The 22,764-nt window shown below is 40.0% G+C and overlaps 1 protein-coding gene across 4 annotated transcripts; it reads left to right on the top strand.

Moving 5' to 3' along the window:
• Positions 1 to 114: 114 nt before the first annotated feature.
• Positions 115 to 21,875, top strand: TEN1 (TEN1 subunit of CST complex). Of its 4 annotated transcripts, none has more exons than XM_056817123.1 (5): positions 133 to 249; positions 4,348 to 4,468; positions 10,896 to 10,993; positions 11,096 to 11,253; positions 21,230 to 21,875. In XM_056817123.1, the coding sequence occupies exons 3-5, from the start codon at positions 10,905 to 10,907 to the stop codon at positions 21,388 to 21,390; spliced, it is 408 nt and encodes a 135-aa protein (XP_056673101.1). In that variant the 5' UTR covers positions 133 to 249; positions 4,348 to 4,468; positions 10,896 to 10,904; the 3' UTR covers positions 21,391 to 21,875. The 4 variants fall into 4 exon arrangements, with proteins under 4 accessions (XP_003340316.1, XP_056673101.1, XP_056673100.1 ...); XM_056817122.1 differs by having other exon boundaries at positions 4,348 to 4,744; positions 10,895 to 10,993; XM_003340268.4 differs by lacking the exon at positions 4,348 to 4,468 and having other exon boundaries at positions 115 to 249; positions 10,895 to 10,993.
• Positions 21,876 to 22,764: the final 889 nt, after the last annotated feature.

The raw sequence follows: 22,764 nt of genomic DNA, 5'->3' as shown, positions 1-22,764 counted from the left end.
CCGGGCTAAAGGCGGAGTGTGGGGCAAAGGTCGCCGCCGCATCTCGCCTCCGCCACGCCTGCCCTGACGTACGGTACACCGTCGTCTTGCCCCCCGGCCTCCCACCTCGGCTGGCTTAGCTCCTATCACGTGGCATCCTCTTGTCACGTGGGGAATGTTGCCTCTTTCTATACCCCCTTTCCCTACCAAACATCTACGCCACTGCCATCCCCACTGCGGAAAGTTACGCTTGTAGGAACTCTGGGACAGGTGGGTGAGGAAATCGGGATGGGAAGGGAGAGGGACTAGCGGGGAGCGGGAAGAGAGAGACAGAGGTCCTGCGCCTGCGCCTCCGAGTTTGTCTTATCCTCCTCTCAAACCCCCGCACCCGGAAGTCCGAGGACAGGCGTGCCCGGAAGTTGGGGGAAAAACAGACCTTTCCTAGAGGAAAGATAGGCTGGTACATTGAAGTAGAAACTGCATCCATTTACTTTTGCCATGGCGAGGGAATTTTGACCTCAGAGCCAGTTTCTTTTTAAATGAGTGGGGCTGTGAATTTTATGGGCACTAATAAATCTGAATTCCCCTCTTGCAGCTCCAGCTCCTGGCTTCCTTCCCAACTCAGCCCCTGAACCACCTTTTGCCATTAGTATTTACCGTTGTCCCCCTCTTCCTCCCCCTCAATATTAGGCCCTTCCCTCCGAGATTACCTTTCATTGCATTGTATATATCGTGTCGGTACTGTGGGTTTTGCATCTTGCCTCCTCTGTTAGAATGTGAGTTCCTTGAGGGCAGGAACTGTCTTCTGCCTTTCTTTGTATCCCCATGGCTTAGGATTTTACTTGAGGAAGGAAGGAAGCATTAATTCTTGAAGAATTAAATAATTCTTGACTTGATGGCTTAATGTATTCCTTCATATTAGGAATACCCTCTGTTAGACATCATGGAGAAAAAGGTAATAGGGATTTAGGACTGAAGAGACTGGTTCAGTGGAAAAAAATTCATTTAAAATAAGAGTTGTCATCAAATCCCAGTGCTACTATCAATTACCTGTGTGACCTTGGGCCCTTCATTTTACTTCCTTGGACCTAACTTCCTCACTTGTCAAATAAGAGGAGTTAATAGCTCCCAATGCATTTAATCAGTGTAGGCACTTGTCAAATACAGACCTAGCCTACAATAATACTTAATGTTGAAGGAATCAGGTTAAAATGTAATTAGGAAATATTTACCAAAATAAATTAAAATTCAGTAGAAGATATTGTTAATATGTGAATTTTCTAAATATACCCCTTAAGGATCCTAATGTATTGTTTCATGATCCATTCCTATTTGAGTTTGATGCCATTGTAACTAATGTGCTGAAATGACCATGATACAAAGGAGAGTGTGATAAGTACAATCTCTTTATTATTTTATGAGGTACAGATCACTTTCAGTGCCCAGGGCGAGTACTAGAGGAAATTTTATTCAAGAAGTGGCAGAGGATTGGATCTTGATGATGGGAGTGACTCCAAACAAATTTGAGATAGGGTTAAGGGTACTGAAGATTGCCGAGGTGGAAGAGGGCAGACTAAGAATGGAGGATGTAAACAGTTAGGTAACATAGTGGATAGGTCATTAGGCCTGGAGTCAGGAGGATCTGGGTTCAAATGTGGCCTCAGACACTTCCTAGCTTGTGTGACCCCAGGCAAGTCACTTAATTCCAATTGACAATTTTCTGTTTTAGAATTGCTACTTAGACAGAAGGTAGGGGTTATTCAAAAGAAGAAGAAGAAGAATGATGGAGGGTGTAGACTGATTTATGGGTATATACTCAAGGAACTAAAAGACAGAAACAAAGGGCCAACACATGCCAAAATATTCATGGCAGAGCTCTTTGTGATTGATGGTAGAGACCTGAAAACAGTAAGTGATTTTGGATTGGGGAAAGGTTGAACAAAATTATATAAATTTCATAGAAGACTTTATAGTAAGAAATGATATCTCTGAAGAATTTAGAAAAACATGGGAACTATATGCCAATAAAACTATGACAAATAGTTATATGACATATTAAATGAAATTGATGAATATTTATAAAAATACAAAATATCCAAATGAACAAAATATGAAATAGGAAATTTAAACAACCCAATTTCAAGGAAGAAATTGAATAAATCATAAATGAACTTCCAAATGAAAAACCTCTAGGACCAGATAGATTTATAAACTAATTCTGCCAAACTTGCAAAGAACAATTAATTCCAATATTTCATAAATTGTTTGCAACAATAAAAAAAAGGAGTCCTACCAAATTCCTTCCCTTATACAGGTATGGTCTTCACACACATAAACCAGGGAGAAAAAAGGCAGAAAAATAAAACTGTAGATCAATATCTCTTATGAATAAACATATATGCAAACATTTTAAATAAAATATTAGCAGAGAGACTAAAACAACACATCACAAACATGACCACTTTGAATTCATACCAAGAAATGCAGCTAACTTAGTTTTGGGGAAAATATAAACTTAATCATATTAATAACAAAATAAAAAAATATATGACAATATCAATAGAAACAGAGAAAGTTTTTGATAAAAATTTAATACTTATTTCTATTAAAAATACTAGAAAATATAGGAATAATTGGATTTTCCTTAAGATGATAAACTTAAATGATAAGATGATAATAACAATTTAAGATATCTTAAATCAAAAGCTACCATTATTTGTAACAGATATTAGAATTCTTTCCAAGAAATTCAGAATTTCCATTGTCACCACATATATTTGACATAATACTACAGCAATAAGATAAGAAAAAGAAACTGAGGGAAATAATCACAGGAAAAGAAGAAATAAATTTATCAGCTTAAAGGACCCTGAGTTATCAACTAAAAAAGTAATTGAAATGATAACTTTAGCAAACTTGCAGAATATAAAATAAATTCATATAATCAAGCACTTCTTAATAATACCAATAAAACCAAGCAGAAAGAAATTCCATTTAAATTACATTTTTAAAATTACATTTAAAACAGAATGTATAAAATAATTGGGAGCCTATCTTCCAAGACTGATATAAGAATTATATAAAAATTCATTACAAACAACTGTTTACAGAAATGAAAACAGACTTACATAATATGAAAAATAATAATTTCTCATTAAAAGGATGAGTTAGGAGAATAAAAATGATATTGCCTAAATTAGTTATTCAGTAACATTCCCATCAAACTACCAAGGTACTTTGTAGAACCAAAGATGATAATAATGAATTTCATGCAGAAGGAAAAATGTTAAGGATCTCAAGAGAAATAAATATAAGAGTAACATTACTAGAAATATTGGTATTTGCCTTGGATGGGTTAAGCAGAATAAAGCACTATTTAATTTGCAAACAAAACCAAAAAAAAAAAGCGAAGTTATATATATACTGATTCAGAGTAAATGACATAAACCAAAAAACCCAGTATATACAGTGACTACCACAATATAAGTGAAAATATCACCAAAAGGAGATACAACTCTACCAAAAATAATGAAGTTTTCAGAATAGATAATGAAACCTCACTACAGAGAAGCAGAAAACTAGAAGGACAAAATGTTTTATAGATGACAGATGTTGCCTCCATATTTTATGTTTTGGTTTATATTATAAGGAAATTTTCAATGTGTAGGGGAAATGTAGAGATAATTAATATAAAAGGAAATCAATCAATTTCTTTTTGAAAGCAAGTAGTTTAACAAGAATATGCAGCACATGAAGGGAAAGGAGATGAGAGAACATAGAAAAGTAGGTTTTGGAGACAGATTCTAAGGGTGGGACTTAAACAGCAGGATAAATAATTTATACTTTTATAAGAGGCAATTGGAAACACTAAAATATTTGAATCAAGTCATGGTGTCATCTAAGCTGTACATTAGGACCCAGATGAGAAGTGATGAGAGCCTAGATTGATTACAGGGATATGAAAAAGTGGGAGCAGATCAGAGAAATATTTTTCCTTTTTTTTTCTTTTTAAACGATGATCTACATCTTGGAATCAATACAGTGTATTGGTTCTAAGAGCAGTAAGGTTAAGACAGTGGGGGTTAATTGACTTGCCCAGGGTCACAGAGCTAGGAAGTGCCCAATTCCAGATATGAATCCAGGACCTCTCATCTCTAGGCCTGGTTCTCAATCCACTGAACCACATTCTGACCCCTCAGAGAACTATTTCCAGGTGGAGTACTAAGCAGGGCTGGTTATACTGGATCACTGGCAGTACTTCAGCTCTATGTTGTTCTTTGTCCTTTGTTTTCAGAGAGGACTTGCTCATGAATTTGATTTAAGTGAATCTGAGTTACTTAAAGTCATCATCCTCATTTTCTCTTCCAGAGCTTTGGTTGACTTTGGCATCTTTGATATCTGACCAAGCTTTAAATGCTCCATAGTGCCTGCTTCCACCTCCTTCGTGGCTGCTGGAACAAATTGTCCTCATCCACTCCTTCCTTCAGGGGAAGTATTCTCATGCTTGGGGTTGGCATCTACCTAACTCACCAATAGTTCAAGACTTGTCAGTTATCCTCAAACTGGTTCAGCCTATCTGCTGAGACAGTTTTACCAAGGTGTGCTACAGGTTCTTGGAGCTGCAGATGAGAGTTGGCTGAAAGGTGGGACAGCAAAGGTGGATGAGCAGTCCTGAAAAGGGCTTGACAAGCCCTCATAGCAGAAGTGCTAGTCCTCCCTGAACACTGTACATTTTGTAAACAGCCAAACCCAACACCATGCCAAGGTAGCTTCTGGTCTTTCCCTACCCTATACTCCCTCAAGGGAATTTAGGTGGTATTTATGTGATGCTTGTCCTGGGTGCAAAAATTGCTCTGTTGCCAGGGTAGAAATGACAGGACCTGGCAAATGATCATATGTAAAGGGTGGGAGGGAGAGAGTAAGGTTGAAGAGGTCTGAATGACTGGATAATGGAAATAGAAAAACTAGGTTTTTGAGGAAAGATGAGTTCAGTTTTGGACATATTAAGTTAGAGGTGTTGGCAGGACATCAAGGTACAGATGTCTGGCAGAAGTGGTAAATTCAGACCTGGACCTCAAAGAGGAGGTTCAGAATAAATACACAGATTTGAGAATAATCTGCATAGAGATGAACATAGTTATGGGAATGGATGAGATTGATAAAGGAGAGAGGAGAGAGTGTACAGAGGGAAGAGATTAAAACTCTGAGAGATGTCTGTGCTTGGGAGACAGGAGAAGGTTGAGGAGCCAGCAAAACATTCTTAGGAGGATAGGAGGAGTGTGCAAGTTTATGGAAGCTAAGGGAGGAGAATATCAAGTAGAATTTTTTATACACACACATTTGTTGTTGTTAAGTTGTTTTAGTCGTGTCTTAAGTTTTCCTGTCCCCATTTGGGGTTTTCCTGGCAAAGGCATCAGAGTAACTTGCCATGTCCTTTTCCAGCTCATTTTATGAATGAGTAAACAACCAAATAAGGTTAAGTGACTTGCTCAGGGGTCACATAGCTACTAAGTGTCTAAAGCCAGATTTGAATTCATCTTCCTTACTCTAGGCCCAGCACTCTATCCACTGAATCATCTAGATGCTGATGTGTGTGTTTGTGTACATATATATATATGTGTGTGTGCACATGTGCATATATACACATATATGTTTAAAGAGAGAGAAAATGAATCAACAACATCAGTTGCTATGGATAAAGGTTAAGAGGACAGAATAAAAGGCCATTGGATATTATAATATGGATGTTATAATAATAAGGAGATGTTGAAAGCTATTTCAGAACAAGGAAGATGAAATCAAAGATGACAAAAGACAAATAAATGGGTTCTTAAGTTGGATAGTAGAAAACATGCTAGAGTTGAAGTTAGGAGAGACCTAAATTTTAATCCTTTCTCTGACAATGACTGGCTTTATGATCACAAGTAAGTTATTTAGCTACCTTAACTCTTAGTTTCCTTCTCCGTAAAAATGGGGACAGAATAATCATCCTTTTAATACCAACTGTATAAGATTATTTTAAGGATCAAACCATATTGTCTATGGAAAGTTCTCAGCAAATGTTGGAAGTGTCATATAAGTGGTGATTCTTATTATGGTTATTATAAGTGGTGTGTCAGAAAAAATGATTGGCCTAAGAATCAGGAGACTTGAATTCTTGTCCTGACTGCTACTTAAAATCTGGCCGAATGCCCTCCAATTTCCATCATAGGTTTCTTTGTTTTTTTAATCTATACATGATATCTAAGGGCTCTTAACAGTTCTAATATTCTACATTTGAATTAAGTCAGTTGAAGCTAGTAATCAGAATCCCAGCAATAAGAGTAACAAATTCAGTGAGATCCCTAGGTTATTCATCTGATCTCTCGGTACTACAGGCAACTCCTGATGCCATTAGTCCTTTTTTTTTTTTTAAACCCTTACTTTCTGTCTTGGAATCAATACCTGGTAAGGGCTAGGCAATGGGGGTTAAGTGACTTGCCCAGGGTCACACAGCTGGGAAGTGTCTGAGGCCAGATTTGAACCTAGGACCTCCTGTCTTTAGGTCTGGCTCTCAAACCACTTAGCTACCCAGCTGCCCCCCATTAGTCCTTTTCCAAAGGAAGGAAGAACAGTATCACCACCCTAGGTATCACCACTCTCTAAGATAATGTGATCAAATTGCTAATCTGTGTTGTGGAGGGATTTCTACCAACTGGAATTCCCTACACTGATGAAATCAGAAATGTACCAAAAAGACCCTTTGCCTTTAGAAGTTATATTATGGAGTTGTTACAAAGATGAAGTAATATAATATAAAATGTTTTACAAACCTTTAAAGCACTATGTAAATATAAGTTATGATAATAATCATGATCATGACTCCTCTCCTAGATTCTTAAGCTCTGATTGGGCAAGTGCTATGGCTTTCCTACATTTTCTGTCTTTTTCAGCACCAGGCCCAGTGCTTTGCACATAGTAGGCATTTAATGAATACCTGTTGAACAAAGGAATGTCCAGACGAGTAGTGCTTAAAAGTAAAAAAAAATCCCACAAACTTAAACAACCAAACCAATTTCTGTCTTAGAATCAGTATTGTCTATTAGTTCTTCTAAGGCAGAAGAGCAGTAAGGGCTAGGCAAAGGGGGTTGAGTAATTTGCCCAGGGTCACACAGCTAGGAAGTGTCTGAGGTCACATTGGAACTCCAGATCTCCTGACTGTCTATCCACTGAGCCATCTAGCTGCCCACCTGCTTTTTCATTTTTAATTCAATTTGGACTTTTCAAAATGAGAGAGGTTTTATTTTCAAAGGCAACAAATGTTTGGCAGACTTTAAAGTGCTATGTTAATATCCTCAAAAGTCATCTTGACAAACTATCTAAAAGATAGAGCTATTTTCAAAGTCAGGAAAACTGGTTCAGGGCCCACATCTTAATCTTACCTTCTCAATGGTTTGGGTAACTAAGACTTGCACTGGGGGAGGAAGTTCCATGACTTATAAAACTTCTGAAATAAATCACAGGTTCAATCTCTATCCCTAGGTAAATGCCAGTTATTGTTATGATTATTTTACTATTATAGTGCTACTTAAGGTGGAAGATGTGAAAAGGAAAAAGGACAGAAAGCATGGGACATTTCTTCCTGAGACAGTAGTTCTTGCCCTTCCCCCTGGTATCCCTTTTATTCTGGTTGGCATCTGGACAGTTGGGTGATGACTCTTTGCTGTTGTGCAATCTTGCAAATGCCCTTTGTTTATTTGCAAATTAGCTGTGTCAGAGCACTGCTGAGAAGATAAAGAAATGAGTTGTGTACTGTCCTGGTAGTTTTAATTACTGGATCAAAGTTTGTGTCAATCAGAGCATGGTTATTTTCATTACAGGGCTTTTCATTTTGCCCTCTGATGATTCAGTTTATAAAAATGCAGTTTACAACATGTCTTTTGTTTGAAATAACACACACTGGGTAGACATCCTATGTTGGTAAGAATGCCCTTCTGAAAGTCATGTTGTGGTTGCACTTTCCAGTGTACTCAGTATGGGATTATCAATAAAACTATTATTTTTTTAAAGTTTCTACCTAGATTTCTAATTTCAGATTTGCCTTGACCAAATATTGAGCCCTGTTCTATCCTTAACTAGCCAAGTCAGTGGCTTATGGCCTTCCCAAACAACTTTCTCTTCTGTACTTCTCATAATACTTCATATTAGAGGTGAGCTTTCAGTAGCAGCCACCTCGAAGGGAGAAGTCCTCTCAACTAGGGTGGATCCCTTCTTTCTCCACCCATCAATTAAGCCTGGCAGAGGAGGAATCATATAATACTATGAACTGCCTTTAAAAAAATAAAATAAAAAAACACAAACTTTTAATCGATGCCCTTTCAAGAGACTAGGAAGTCTCTTGGGTAGGAAGCCCAATTATATGAATGGGGTGGTAGGGAAGTAGAGGCAGAGAGAGTAGTCAAATCTTCCTATGAGTTTAGTAGTGAAAGAGTTAGAAGAAAAAGTAAAAGGATACTCGCTTGAAGGGATGACAGGTCCAAGGGAAGGTTTTTGAGTTTGAGGAAGACTTGGATATATTTATGTAAGAAGCAAAGAAGGAAGCAGTAGAGAGAGAGAGATTTTAGATGAGGGAGAGAAAGGAATGATATTGAGGCAAAAATCTAAGAAGAGACAGGAAGGAATGGGATAGAGGACAAGGTTGGGGAGGGATAGTCTTGACAAAGAGACTTTTTCCTTGGAGACTGGAGCAAAGGAGAGAGGTTAAATAAATGTGTTTAAGCATTCAGAGGTATAGATGGGAGTGATGAGAGAGCTCATGGTTGATGACTTCAATTTTTTTTCTTGATAAAGTAAGAGACTACATAAAAAGGAAGCAGCAGAATAGAAAGAATGTAGACTTAACAATCAGAGGGCCTGGCTTGTCTATTTTAAACTACATGATCTTGAGTTAATTATACAACTTCTCTGGGCTCCATTCCTTCATCTGTCAAGAAAAACTTCTAGACCAGATAACTCCCAATAGCCCTAAAACTCTGACCTTCTGAGAAAGGGTTTGGGAGAAGTATAGGAAGCTTATTGCAGGATCATTATTGTGAGAAAGAACTTTAGAGGCCATACCACCTAGTCCACCCCCACCCCCATTTTACAGATGGGGAAACTGAGGCCCAAGGAGGTTAAGAGTCACCCAGAAAGTGAGCATCCGAGAAGCAGGATTTGAACTCTTGCACAGAAGCATTCTGGAGGTCAGCTAGGTGGTGGAGCAGATAGAGTGCTGGGCTTGGAATCAGGAAGATGAGTTCAGATCTGACCTCAGACATACTCAGGCAGGTCACTAATAGGCAGCAGATGGTCTGAAAGTCACAACCTCTGTTTTGGTAGTTAAATATTATGTACTGGATCTGAACACTCTTTGGTCTTTGGTCTTTTGGTCATCTTGACTTGAAAAATGAGGGAAAGAGCCCTGGAAATAACTCACAGCCAGCAAGATCTTGATGTGATAGTATGAAAAGCATAGCATGTAAGGTCATCAGCAAGGGCCACCCCCCACCCTGTCCCCCTAATTCTCTGTTTTTGCCAAAGGCACAACCATAGTTCCCATCACTTGGTTTTGCCTCTCTAGAAGTTATCCCGGACTTCTCATTCTCCCTCACCTCACCACCCTGTATCCTGGGTTCATATCCCACTGCTGCTACTTGTTATTACCTGTTTGACTTTGGGTTAGTTACTTAACCTCTTGGACTTATTTCCTCATCTATAAAATGAAGGGATTAGATTCGTTGATCTCTCTGGTGTCTTTGACCTCCAGATCTATGATCTCATGACTCATATCAGTTCCCAAATCTTGTGGGTGGAACCTCTACCACATCTCTCCAATCTAGCCCTCCTCTCTCCATGTGCAGCTGACACTCCAGTTCAAACTCTTACTACCTCTTGCCCAGACTTCTCTTTTCAATCCAGATTCCCCAAACTGTCATATTAATACTTCTAAAGTGTAGTTCTGACTTTGTTATCCCCACCCCACAAGAAATTTCAGTGGGGTTCTTATTGCTTGTAGGATCAAATATAAACTCTTCTGTTTTGATTTTAAGATCCCTACCCAAACCTATCTTTTTAACTTATTACCCCAGCCTATCTTTTTAACTTATTATTCCCCTTCATATACACTTACTACCTTACTACATATGTAATCCTGGGCAAGTCATTTAATGTCTGTTTGCCTGTTTCTCATCTATAAAATGGAGATAATCATAACACCTACCCCTCAGGGCTTTTGTGAGGATCAAATTAAATAATAGTTTGTTCAAGGTAAGTGCCCTATAAATGTTAGCTTATCACTATTGTTGTTATTATTAATTATCTTCTGTTTCAGAGCCACAGCACTGAAAGGTTAAGTGATTTACCCAGGATCACACAGCCTAACAGGTTAGAGGCAGGGCAGAACTTGAATCTGGGTCCTCCTGGTTTGGAGACACTCTCTGCCATGTCAAACTTCTTGGCATATTTGTTTAGTCATTTTTCAATCATATCTGATTCTTTGTGATGTCATTTGGTGTTTTCTTGGCAAATATACTGCAGTAGTTTGCCATTTCCTTCTCCAGCTCATCTTACAGATGAGGAAACCAAGACAAAGAGGATAAAGTGGTTTACCTGGGGTCCCACAGCTGATAAGGGTCTTGAGGCTGGATTTATACTCATGAAGATAAATCTTTCTGATTCCAAGCCCATTGAGCTTGGCATTTTAATAGGGCTTTGAATTGAATGGACTGAATCAAACACCAAAGGAGGGAAGGCTGAGTAAGTCTCCAAGTGTCTAAAATTCATGCTCTTATAGGAGCACTTCCAGCTTGGTTGTATCTGTAGGTCTTGGGCATTTATAGAATTGCATCTTTGGTTTCCTACCAATTAACTGGGTTCTACCAACCCTATTTGGTTATAGGAGCTAAAGGATGCTCCCCAGAGCTGGGATCTATTACTTTCCTTGGGAGATTGGTTCCGGTGTAGTCCCAGAAGGAGAAACTGTAAGAACATATGGCAGGTGAGCTTGGTTCTCATCTTTCTCTCTCTTTATCATTTTTTAGAATATCCATTTTAACCTAGCTAAGGAGGTGGTAACAATTGTCCTTTCACTAAATTTCAGATTCCACTGTTATGATATGGTTCGGTCCAGGGTTACTTTGGTGGCCCAGCATCAATCAGTCCAGCATCAGGTCCATGTCTGCACTAAGTTTGTGGAGCCATTCCAAGCCCATACAGGGTCCCTGTATATCGTGCTCGGGGAGCATGAACAGAGTGATGGTAAGCATCAATCCTAGGTTCTCTTTGTCTCTATGAGGCATTGGGTGAGGGCACTCTGGGATCCCCTGGGGAGCCATTACTAACTTTGTCATAGCTTAAGCTATAACAGTGCTGTCTTCACTGACCTTAGCATTTTTCTAAGAACCAAAGGTCATGGTCTCAGACAATTTCTAGCTATGTGACCCTGGGCAAGTTATTTAACTCCCATTGCCTATCCCTTATGGCTCTTCTGCGATGGAACCAATATACATATTGATTTTAAGATAGAAGGAAAAGATTTTAAAAAAATAACCAAAGGTTAGCCTTAGAGTACAGAGATCCCCATATATGATGATGTGGCAAAGCACTGGTTATCTATCAGATGTGATTGGAATATGTCCCAGAGGTCTCAAGTTAAAAACAAGGAAAGTAGATGATGCAAAGGATAAAGAAGAGACCCTTGGGTGAAGAAGGACTGAGAAGGGGTGTGTGAAGGGAATAGAAAAGTTGGGATCATAATTCAGGAATTGAGAACAAAAGTAGTCAAGAAAAGGGAGTTATCTTCATAGTTTACAGAGTGTTTATTTGCTAGTTTCTAGGACTTTGTTCCTTCTCCCTTCTCTTTTTGGAGGGAAAAACTAGGGTAATATTGATTTTGGAGGACTTTGACACTCTGAAGGGTTGCACTGAGAAGCTGATTGCACCAGCAATTTTATACCTGCTAGAAAGGACTCTGCTTCTGACCAGGGCTTACCTAATTCTTTTCACCCTTTGGGACACTGCTTTTCAGCTGGGGGAGGAATATACACACCCAGAGTTAGATGGTTACCTAACTAAATTTAATTAAATTGAAGCTACTTTAAATTTAAATCATAATCCAGTTTAAATCTTCAAGCTGACAGATTTCCAACTTATATGATGGATTATGGGAAAGGATTTTAAACAAGGAATGGTATTAAAGATTCTTTAAAAGGACCTTTTGCAGTTATGAAGTACTCTCAAACTTCTGAGCATTGCCCCCAAGCATTACCTTGTTCTTGCCTGTATTCTAGCTATAGGCACACCTATGTCCCCAATGAGGTTAGGGACTCTAGGTGATCTCTTGTGGTTTCTGTGGGGTCTTCAGAGCCCAAAAGAAAGATGGGGAAAGAAAAGGTGAAATTTTCTTTTTTTTTCTTTCTTTTTTAAAAATAAAACCCTTACCTCTTGTCTAAGAATCAATAATGTGTATTGGTTTCAAAACAGAAGAGCAGAAGGGCTAAACAGTGGGGGTTAAGTGGCTTATCCAGGGGTCCCCAAACTACTGCTCACAGGCCATATGCAGCCCCCTGAGACCATTTATCCGACCCCCCACCACACTTCCAGAAGGGGCATCTCTTTCATTGGTGGTCAGTGAGAGGAGCACATAGTTGCTGCAAAGTGTGGCATCGCTCACATACAGTACTGCTTCTGGTGACATAATCCTTTGCTTGGCTCCTTGTTCTGAGAGTAACTGAATGAGAACAAGGTGCTGCACAAAGGATTATGTGGCTGCACAATGGAAGACATCAGCATGGTGAGCAGAGATCTGGGGGAGGGGATTCTGCACCGTGTATACTGCTGCCCAGTATAGTGGTGGCAGTGATGGGCCTGTGCAAGGTGTGGCAGGCCCATCACAGCCAGTGCTGCAGCCTCTGCTATCCCAGACAGTGGTATATAGTGTCACAGGCCCAGCACCTCCTCCATTACTGTATACAGGCATTGGATAGCGGTGATCTGGCCTGTGACATCAGTGGTGGGCCTCTACTGTGAGAAACCCACCACTGCCACTGAGTGTTTTTTAAGACACCCTCTGGTTTTTGGGGGTCAAATTAATATAAGACAGTGTCTTATTTTCAGGGAAACATGGTAGGACAATGGCCCCCATACTCCCCTAGATGCAGGTTGTTGATTTAAATTTACTTGTTCTTTATTTTAAATATTGTATTTGTTCCCATTTTGCTTTTTTACTTTAAAATAAGATATGTTCCATGTGCATAGGGATTTGTTCATAATTTTTTTAATAGCCCAACCCTCGGTCTGAGGGACAGTGAACTGGCCTCCTGTGTAAAAAGTTTGGGGACCCCTGGACTTGTCCAAGGTCACACAGCTAGGAGGTGGCCGAGACTGAATTTGAACCAAGGTCCTCCCATCTCTAGTCCTGGCTCTCTATCCACTGAGAAACCTAGCTGCTCCCAAAAAAGGTGTATTTCATTGTCTTCTGGAATCAGTGTTAGTCATTGCATTTAATCTGAGTTGAGCTCCTTCTGAAAGCTACTTTTCATTTACATCACCATAATTTTTAACATATATTTTAATGTAAATATTTTTACATATGTGTATGTATTTTATAGAAAATTTATTTTTATATGTATTTTGTTCTAGTTTTGCAAATATTCCTGTTTCTCTGAATTCCTCATCTTTTTCATTTCTTACCACTTGGGAGTATTCTATGACACTGATATGTGATGGCTTCATTCAGTTTCTCAAGTGGTTGATACTGACTTTGTTTCCAGCTTTTAGCAACCACAGGAAATCTCAGCCCTTTTTATACTTTCCCTACGGCTCTCACACCTTTTCTAGCTGGCTCACTTCTGATCATTGAATATGAATGCCCCCTTCCCTTTCTTGCTACCTCTACCACCCCACAACACACCATAATGGTTCATATTCTCCAGTTTCCTCAAACCCATTCTGCTGCCCACTCCATCCCTACTTTCATGTTATTTTCACAGACCTTCATAAAAGTTTCATATAAGCTTGGAAGACTGTACTACCCACTCTGTCAGCCATGACGATTCTCATTTCCAAAACATAATTTTCCACTGGGTAACTTTTTCTTTTTTTCTTTTGTGAAGAAAAAAAGGGCGTTTCAGTATAATCTAAATTGGAGGAGGACAGTTTTCACACAGGAGAGAGAAGAGAGACAAAATGGTAAATTCATTAAAACTTAGCAAAATGCCTAAGAAAATACTAAAATGGAAACGTTTCAGAATTTCTGGCAAAAACCTTCAATGTTATTAGTGTAAGAGTGAAAGCACTTGTTTTTCCTTGTTCTCCTCTCACTGGACTGAGGTAGATATGAAAAGCACTCTTAGTTGTCTAGAATGTTCAGGGAGGACAAGCACCTCTGATATGAAGGCTTTGCCACATCCTTTTCAGAGCTGCTCATCCCCTTTGGTGACCACCTTTCTGCCAACTCTCACTTGTGCATCCCAGAAGCTGTAGCATGCCCAGCAGCCATACCCCAGTAAAACCATCTTAGAAGATTGGCCTCAAACCTATCAGTGAGTTAGGGGGATGTCTACCCCAAACATGTGAAGACTTCCCCCTGGTGGAATGGTGGGGGGATGACTTGGAAGGCAGCTGAAGCAGGTGCTGTGAAGCACTTAGAGCTTGGTCAGGTACCATTTCATCCTGGACCATCACTGATCATCCTGACTTTGTCTTGCCACTGGACTTCCATGTCTCTGGAAGAGAGAGTGGGAATGAAGACTTTGTGCAGTTCTGTCTCACTTAAATCTAATTCATGTTCCAGTCAAGACATCACCCTCTTGATGCCATTGGTCCATTCAAAACAAAGGGTAATCAATAACAACAACAACTTTTGGGCACTAAGTAAAGGAAGAATTTAGCAAATGTCTTGTTCATTTGATCAGTGCCGAGAATAGCTTAAGAGGCAGAATGTCAACTGGATATTTTCATCATCCATAAAATGGGATTAGCAGGACTTGTGGCATCTCCCTCACAAGATTATTATGAGGCTTAGAAGAGGTAATGGGTATAATAATGCAAAAAACCTTTATATATTATGTCTGCAAATAATGTCAATCATTTGGGGCTTAAAGAAAAAACATCAATACTAATACTGAACTCTGAAATTTTAGGCTTAAGCAGTTGGGCAGTTTTATTCAGTTTAACACTAAATTAATATCCAAACATTTCAATCTTGGAGGAAAATATACCCAAACAAGTAGAGCTCTTTATGTCCTCAGATATAATTCACTGCTCCACATAAGGTAATTTTAGATAACATTTATAGGAATCTTGACCAATGAAAAGCTCTGTTAAAACACAGTCTGGGAGGCAGGTCAGTGATACAAGGGATAGAGCACCAGGCCTGGAATTGGGAGGAGCTGGGTTCAAATTTGGCTTTAAGTACTTCTTAGCTGTGTGACCTTGAGTGAGTCACTTTACCCCATCTGCCTACCCCTTGCCCTTAAGATATCTTAGAGTTGTTTCTTTAAAACTAAGTTGTTGTTGTTTTTGTTGTTATTTTAACACACAGAATCAGGGTTAATATTCAAGAATGAGTAATTAGGTCATTTGAGGCATCACTCTCCTCCCTCTTGGAGTAACAGAGACCTCATTCCTTTCATTAGTATCTCCAGCCTTTCTACTTTCTCCTTTCTTGATGGAAAATCTTTTCAAATGGGAAGTCTATGTGTGAACCAGATCAGAATGAAGTTTAGTTATGACTCTTAAGCTGTTTCCCTAAGAAAAACATTTTTTGTCCTTGGATTTAGCCCCCACTTTTCCAAAGAGTTGTGGTTTTTTTTTTTTTTAACTTTTAACTTCTGTATTACTTCTAAGGCAGAAGAGCAGGAAGGGCTAGGCAATGTGATGATTAAGTGACTTGCCCAGGGTCACACAGCTAGAAAAGGTCTGAGGTTAGATTTGAACCCAGATCCTCCTGATTCCAAGCCTGGTGTTCTATCCAAGGGGCTTTTTCAAGGATTTTGGAAAGGGCTTTTTAGAGCAGAGAAAAGGTATTTCTTAATAATTCTAGATAAATCAAAAAGGTTTTTAGTATGTTTCCATCTTGGTATTGCCCAGTTACATTGCTACTAAGTGAGCAAGTTGCCACGTTCTTTGACTCAAAGTCCAGTTATCCTGGGCAAGTCACTTCACTTTTGTGTTCCTCAGTTTCTCTTATCTAAAAGGTGGAGATAACAGCATCAGTTGCTAAAAAGAAGTTACACCTTGAGTCCAGGCTCTTAAGATTCCAAATCCAGTTATTTTCTACACATTAAGTTGTTTCCTCAGGTAGATAACAAACATGGACACATTTTCTTAAGCAGCTTCAATAATTTAGTTTTTTGTAGGGCTCAAATGGACTACTTCACTCTGTATTATACAGATACCTCATAGGGTCACCACAGAATGGTGCCTGTATGTGCAGAATGCCCCATTTATAAGATGACAACACATTCTTGAGTTTCAAAACAAGCTGCATTGCAGTACTGAAATCTGGGTCAACTTATTCCTAGGACTTGTGCTAGCTGGCTATAATTTCCAGGTAAAGGAAGAAGGCTGGACATAGACTCAAAGGATATGAGAGCTGGAAGACATTTTTTTTAAACACTTACCTTCTGTCTTAGAATCAATACTGTGTATTGGTTCCAAAGCAGAAGAATGGTTAGGGCTAGGCAATGGGGCTTAAGTGACTTGCCCAGGGTCACACTGCTAGGAAATGTCTGAGGCCATATCTGAACCCAGGACCTCTCGTCTCCAGGCCTGGCTCTTTATCCATTGAACCACCCCGCTGCCCCTTTGGAGGACACCTTTTTTTTTAAAAAATTTAATTGATTAATTTAGAACATTTTTCCAGGATTACAAAAATCATGTTCTTTCCCTCCCCTCCCCTCCCAACCCCGATGCACAATTCCCCTGGGTTTTACAAATGTGTCTTTCTTTGGTCAAGACCTATTTCCATATTATTGATATTTGCACTAGGGTGATCATTTAGAGTCTACATCCCCAGTCATACCCCCATTGACACATGTGATCAAGCAGTTGTTTTTCTTCTGTGTTTCTGCTCCCACGGTTCTTCCTCTGGATGTGGATAGTGTTCTAAGTCCCTCAGAATTGTCCTGGATCATTGCGTTGCTGCTAGTAGAGAAGTCCATTACATTGGATTATACAACAGTGTATCAGTCTCTGTGTATAATGTTCTCCTGGTTCTGCTCCTTTCACTCTACATCACTTCCTGGAGGTCGTACCAGTTCACGTGAAATTCCTTTTAGAGAACATCTTTAAACCCTCCTCATTTTATTCATGAGAACATTTTGATGTCAGGAAAAAAAAATTTTTTTAATCGTATATTTTTAAAAATAATATTTTGTTTTCTTCCCCAATTACATATAAAAACAATGTTCAGGAACAGATTTTTAACAATGAAGGTGGCTCAAGGATGGGTTCAAAATAAAGACCTTCCATGGAGGTCTTTGAGTTGGAGAAGAACAGCCACTAGTCTGGCACACAATTATAATGGATATTCCTTTCATACATGACTTGGACTAGATGGCTGCTAAGGTCATTACTATTAATATTAACTGTTAACTATTAACTGTTAAATTCTATTACATGAATTGAGCCTCAGAGAATGGAAATAACTCTCATGAGGTCAGAAAGCAGAGCTGAGATTCACAGCTAGGGCTCCTTACTCCACATCCTTTTTTCTAAACCTCACCTTCTGTTTTAGTAACACCAGAAGGGCAAGGGCTAGGCCAATGGGGTTGTGACTTGGCCAGGGCCACACAGCTAGATTTGAACCTAAGTCCTCTGAATTCCAGATCTGGCCTTCTATCCACTTTTCTATGCCACCTTGCTGATCCTGCCCCACACCTTTTTAACACAAAATTGCTAATAACTCTTAGTTTAGAAAACGCCCCTGAGAAACAGGATGAGGCTCTGGGGTGCCACATCAATAGGTCAGTCAGGCAGTAAACATTTATTAAGCCCCAGCTCTGTGCCAGGCACTGGCTAAGTCCTGGGAGTTTACCAAGAAAGGCAAAAGCCAGTCCTTGCCCACAAGGAGTTCATAGTCTAATGGTTCTAAATAAGTGTCTTAATCAAGGTACTAAGGAAGGACTAGTGTGGGAAACCAGAAAGATCGAAAGGAATACTTGCTCCTTTATGGTATCACTTGGACTCTGAGGCAATCTCCACAGCCCATCGAAGGCTCATAAATTCATATGGACTTTCACCCACTGGGTCAGGTCTAAAGGCCTCAAGGAGAAGCAGGCTCCGAACTGGAAACATAGAATGTGAGAACTGGAAGGAATCCTAGCAATCATCTGTATTAACCTAATTTGATTGGATCTTATTTTTTTAGCTTATGTATTTAATGCTTCTGAAGAACTGAATGTGATTGAATGCTTAGAATCACAGCAGGGCGAGTATTCAACAACTTTTTAAAAACATTTTTTAAAATAGTGGATTTTTTATTTTCAATTTTTTATTTTATTTTATTTATTCTTTTTAAAATTAAACTTAATTAGCAACAAGGGCAAACATTTTAGCTTACAAAGAAAAAAACTGAAGATTATATAAGAATCTAAATTGTGTTATGTACAAATTGGATTTTTAGGGGAAAAGTAGCATAATATGTATGTGTGTGTGTATGTATGTTTGTATAAATATAATCAGAGGCAGCTATACTTCAGGGAAAAGAGTGCTGGGCCTGGAGTCAGGAAGATCTGAGTTCAAATATGACCTCAGCTACTTCCTAGCTATGTGGTCTTAGGCAAGTCACTTAATCTCTGAATGTCTTTAGCCACTGGAGAAGAAAATAGCATACCACTCCAGTATCCTTGCCAAGAAAACTCCATGGATAGCTGTAGTCCGTGGGGTCATGAAGAATTGATCGTGACTAAACAAAATCATGTTTGCATGCACATGCGTGCATGTAAAAATTGAATAAGGTAGTAAAAAAATGTGTCCTACTGTGTACTTATTTTTTATTCTATACTTAAACAATGTTTCATTTAGGCCTCTTTCCCTCCACTGCCAGTAAAAAGCTCCCTCTTATAATCAAGTCTGAATATTCAATCAAAACAAATATACATTTATAGGCCAATTTTCAAGGTTCTTGAGATTAAAGAGAATATAATACTCTTCAGTTGGCCTCTGAAATTTATAGAAGCAATGAAACAGCCAGCCAAATTAAACATTTCCAGTCAATGACTCATTCTCGACAGAATTATTTAAATGGAGATCAAAAAGTTAATGGTTACTTTTCACCAACTTCAACCAGAGACTTTTGAAAGGGCTTTAGAAGCTGTGCTATTTATGCTACTTACAGGATAGGGATTTGGGCATGAAGGAAGAGTTTCATTGGCATTGTTTTAAACATGAAGAATGTTCAAATAAATATTTCCTTTCTTCTCTCAGCTGAGCCGGTGAGGTAAGCTTTAGGTTTTCCCCATACACCTTCATGGATCATCGTCTTTCACACAGCCTGCAAAATGACAGGGACATTTTTGCCTCTGTGCAAACTTCTCCTTTTGCAGAGGAACAAATTGAGGCATAGGATGGGGAAGTTCCTTGTTCAAAGCCACACATTTTAGTAGAAGAGCTGGGATCAAACCTTAGGTCCTAATTTTCAGGCCTGTATTTATGACACTTCAACTGGACATTTTTGCCCCCGTGTTCATGATACCAGGTTGTTGTTTGCCATGTCCAATTCCAGTTGAGATTTTCTTGGTAAAGGTACTGGAGTGGTTTGCCATTTATTTATCCAGTTTATTTTACAGACAAGGAAACTGAGGCAAACAAGATGAAGTGAGTTGCCCAGGGTCACATAGCTAGCAAGAGTCTTGAGACTGGTTGTAAACTCAGGAAAATGAGTTTTCCTCACTCCAGGCACTATCCACTGTAACCACCCAGCTGCCCAGGTTAGACTTTGTAAACCATGGAGTTCTACAAGTACACCAGGCAGAAGGAGAATTGATGTTAAAGGAAATAATAACCCCTACCATATCTGTTTGGAAAGCTTGGATATATAAATTTGATATGTAAAGACAATATTTTGAAATGGTTGCTGTTCCCCCAGTTACATCCTGAACAGCAGCAGTGGCTGTTCTAAATTCAGACTCAGGAACTTAGAGCAGCTGGAAGGGTTTCTCTTAGACTTCCTCTTAGATGGGAGGTGTTCGTCAGCAGACAACTTGAGTTTCTTACTTAGAGAAGAAAGTGCTAGCATTCTTGGAAAGCCAGAGTAATAGAGTATAACGAAAGAGTTTGGGACTCAGGATCCAAAGGCCTGAGTTTAAGTCTTCTGTTGCTAGATTTGTCATCCTGGATAGGTCACTTCTGTTCCCTGAGACTCATTTTCCACATCTGTCAAATAAGGATGATAATAATCCACAGCCTACAGCTAAAGGCTGTTCCAAGGCTTGCCATGCGAGTGCTTTGTAAACTGTCAGATCTTAATATGAGTGATTATTATTTTTATCTACTCCCACTTGCTACCCCTGAACCTCTTAGCAAGCATGCAAAGAAAACACGTGCAGTACATTAGTAAGCCAGCAAGGATCAAAGATCAAACGGTAGCAAGCTCCAAAGCACACTTAACAAGAATGGAAAGGCGCATAGATAAGATCAAACAACATCAGACATGTTTGTGCAGGAATGGATCCTAGAATCTCCTCCCAGAAACTAGGGAATAACTAACAATGGGATGAGGTCTGTGAGGTATCCTATGGAACAAGCCATTCCTATGTGGACCTTGGAGCGTCCGTGAGACCACTGGTCTCTCCTCCCTGATCTTGTTGACCTACAAGAAGCTGAGGAAGTTTTCCCCACATTAAAGGCATGCAGGATGGCAGGACACCCCCAGGACCTGCCATGGGAGAGGAGAGATGCAGGAAGTAAGCAATAGCCCAAGAAAGGTGGGGACAGGGATAAGTTCCTGCCCCCAAATCCTCAAGTTAGCCTTTGGGTTCCAAAACACACACCTATCCCCTTCCGCTCCAGCCTTTTATCCCGCCTGCTGATCCTAAAGCTTAATTTGAAGATAACAGATCAATAAGTTCTTTTAGCATCCTAGATGCCATCGATTCTCTCTCCTTCCCCGCCCCTCACATTGGCAAAAACTAGGAAGAAGACGTAGAGCTGCCAGAATAACGGTGGCACTGTGTGGTGTTGGCACCTGCATTCCAAGGCCATTTACATTGCCCTTGTTTGTGCCTTTCAGATAAGGTTTCCATGATAAAGGCTCGTGTGCTGACTTGTGTGGAGGGGATGAACCTGCCCTTGTTGGAACAAGCCATCCATCAGCAGAGGGAGTATCAGCAGGAGAGAGAACTACAGGAGAGCAAGAACAACGGGCTCGCGCCCAGGCCCGTACCACCTTGACCCATTCATTGCTCTTTTCCTGGGAGCAGTTGTTCGCCTGTCCCCTGTCCCTTGTTTGCTATCATACTGTGCCAAAAGAGACGGGGCTAAAAAGGTGAATCCCATTTTGTAACACTGCAAGAAGTCATCGTTTTGTAATCCTGGAAGAACACCAGAAACTCATCCATTTGTCTCCATCACAGCCCATCTGCTGGTGCCAAAACCCAGGGGTAGGGGTCCAAGCACCTCTTTTCCCCAGGAGCCTACTTGTTCTCCCAGGCACATTTCTTCTTGTAGGTGGGGTCTGGGGTAAGCAATATTTTTTCTACAGGGCAAGGTATTAATAATATGGGGTAGTTCTTGTGGCCTGGCCCCAGCCCTCTCTATCCTCTTCTATTTGGGACCGGGTTGACCCCCAAGAGGGCAAGTTTCTCTCTCTGGTCACTGCTCTCACCCTCAAAGATTACTCCAAGGAAACGTCTTAAATAAAGCTTAGGTAAAGCCTTTCTTTTTAACTAATTAATTAATTCTGAACTTAACAGACATCTGATACAACGAGCATTTCTGTATACAAAGCTAAAGGTATAGGACAACCTTTATTTGGCTCACTATAGAAAAGGCACAACACTTAAAGGACTGCAGGGCAGCTGGGAGATTCAGGCCCAGAGATGGGAGATTCTGGGTTCAAATGTGACTTCAGTTGCTTCCTAGCTATGTGACCCTGGACAAGTCACTTACCCTATTTCCTAGCTCTTTACCATTCTGCCTTGGAACTGATTCACACTATTGATTCTAAGATAGAAGGTAAAGGTTTAAAGAAAAAAATAATCTCAAAACCAGTATTAATTCTAAGATGGAAGGTAAGGGTTTAAAAAAAAGACTTAAGGGGGCCTGAGGAGACTACAAACAAAATACAGAAACATAAGACCTGCCACCAATTCGAACCTCCTTGGCTTTCTTACACTTTGGGGCTGAAGAACAAATGTTCCCTATTCACTCCACGCCTCCCTGTCAGAGCAACTCAGCATATCACAGGGAAGGAATTGGCAAGGTGTGGGAGGGAGGCCAGGGCCCTCCCCCTCCATGATGGACACCAGTCATCCAGCTGTAGAAACCATGTTTGCGGGCCTGAGCCTTCTCTGCATAGCATCTTTGGAAGAACTGTCCCTCTGGGAGGTCCAAACAGAGCAATTTTCAAATTTGGGGAGACTCAAATTTTGACTTACGCCCTGAGATCACCACCACGGCTGGGGAAGGATTCCCAGGAACTCTCAGCTCCGACCGGCGTCCAGACAGGCAGAAGAAGGCCAGGAGCTCCCCTGAAAGGGGCACAATTTTCTACTCTTGGGGTTTCAGGGAGGGGAGGTAGCCCCCCACCCTTGGCTGAAGCAAAGT

This window comes from Monodelphis domestica, chromosome 2, assembly GCF_027887165.1.
Source record: "Monodelphis domestica isolate mMonDom1 chromosome 2, mMonDom1.pri, whole genome shotgun sequence".
Lineage (NCBI taxonomy): Eukaryota > Metazoa > Chordata > Mammalia > Didelphimorphia > Didelphidae > Monodelphis > Monodelphis domestica.
The sequence above is the reverse complement of the archived record's forward strand: the minus strand, read 5'-3'. Positions and strand labels throughout refer to the sequence as shown.

What these genes read in the sequence shown, in the direction of transcription:
- TEN1 (XM_003340268.4), top strand. Translation starts at nt 10,905, where the DNA reads ATGCTCCCCAGAGCTGGGATCTATTACTTTCCTTGGGAGATTGGTTCC. An exon ending in ACTGTAAGAACATATGGCAG is followed by an intron (nt 10,994 to 11,095) that starts GTGAGCTTGGTT and finishes ACTAAATTTCAG; the next exon opens with ATTCCACTGTTATGATATGG. An exon ending in GGAGCATGAACAGAGTGATG is followed by an intron (nt 11,254 to 21,229) that starts GTAAGCATCAAT and finishes TGTGCCTTTCAG; the next exon opens with ATAAGGTTTCCATGATAAAG.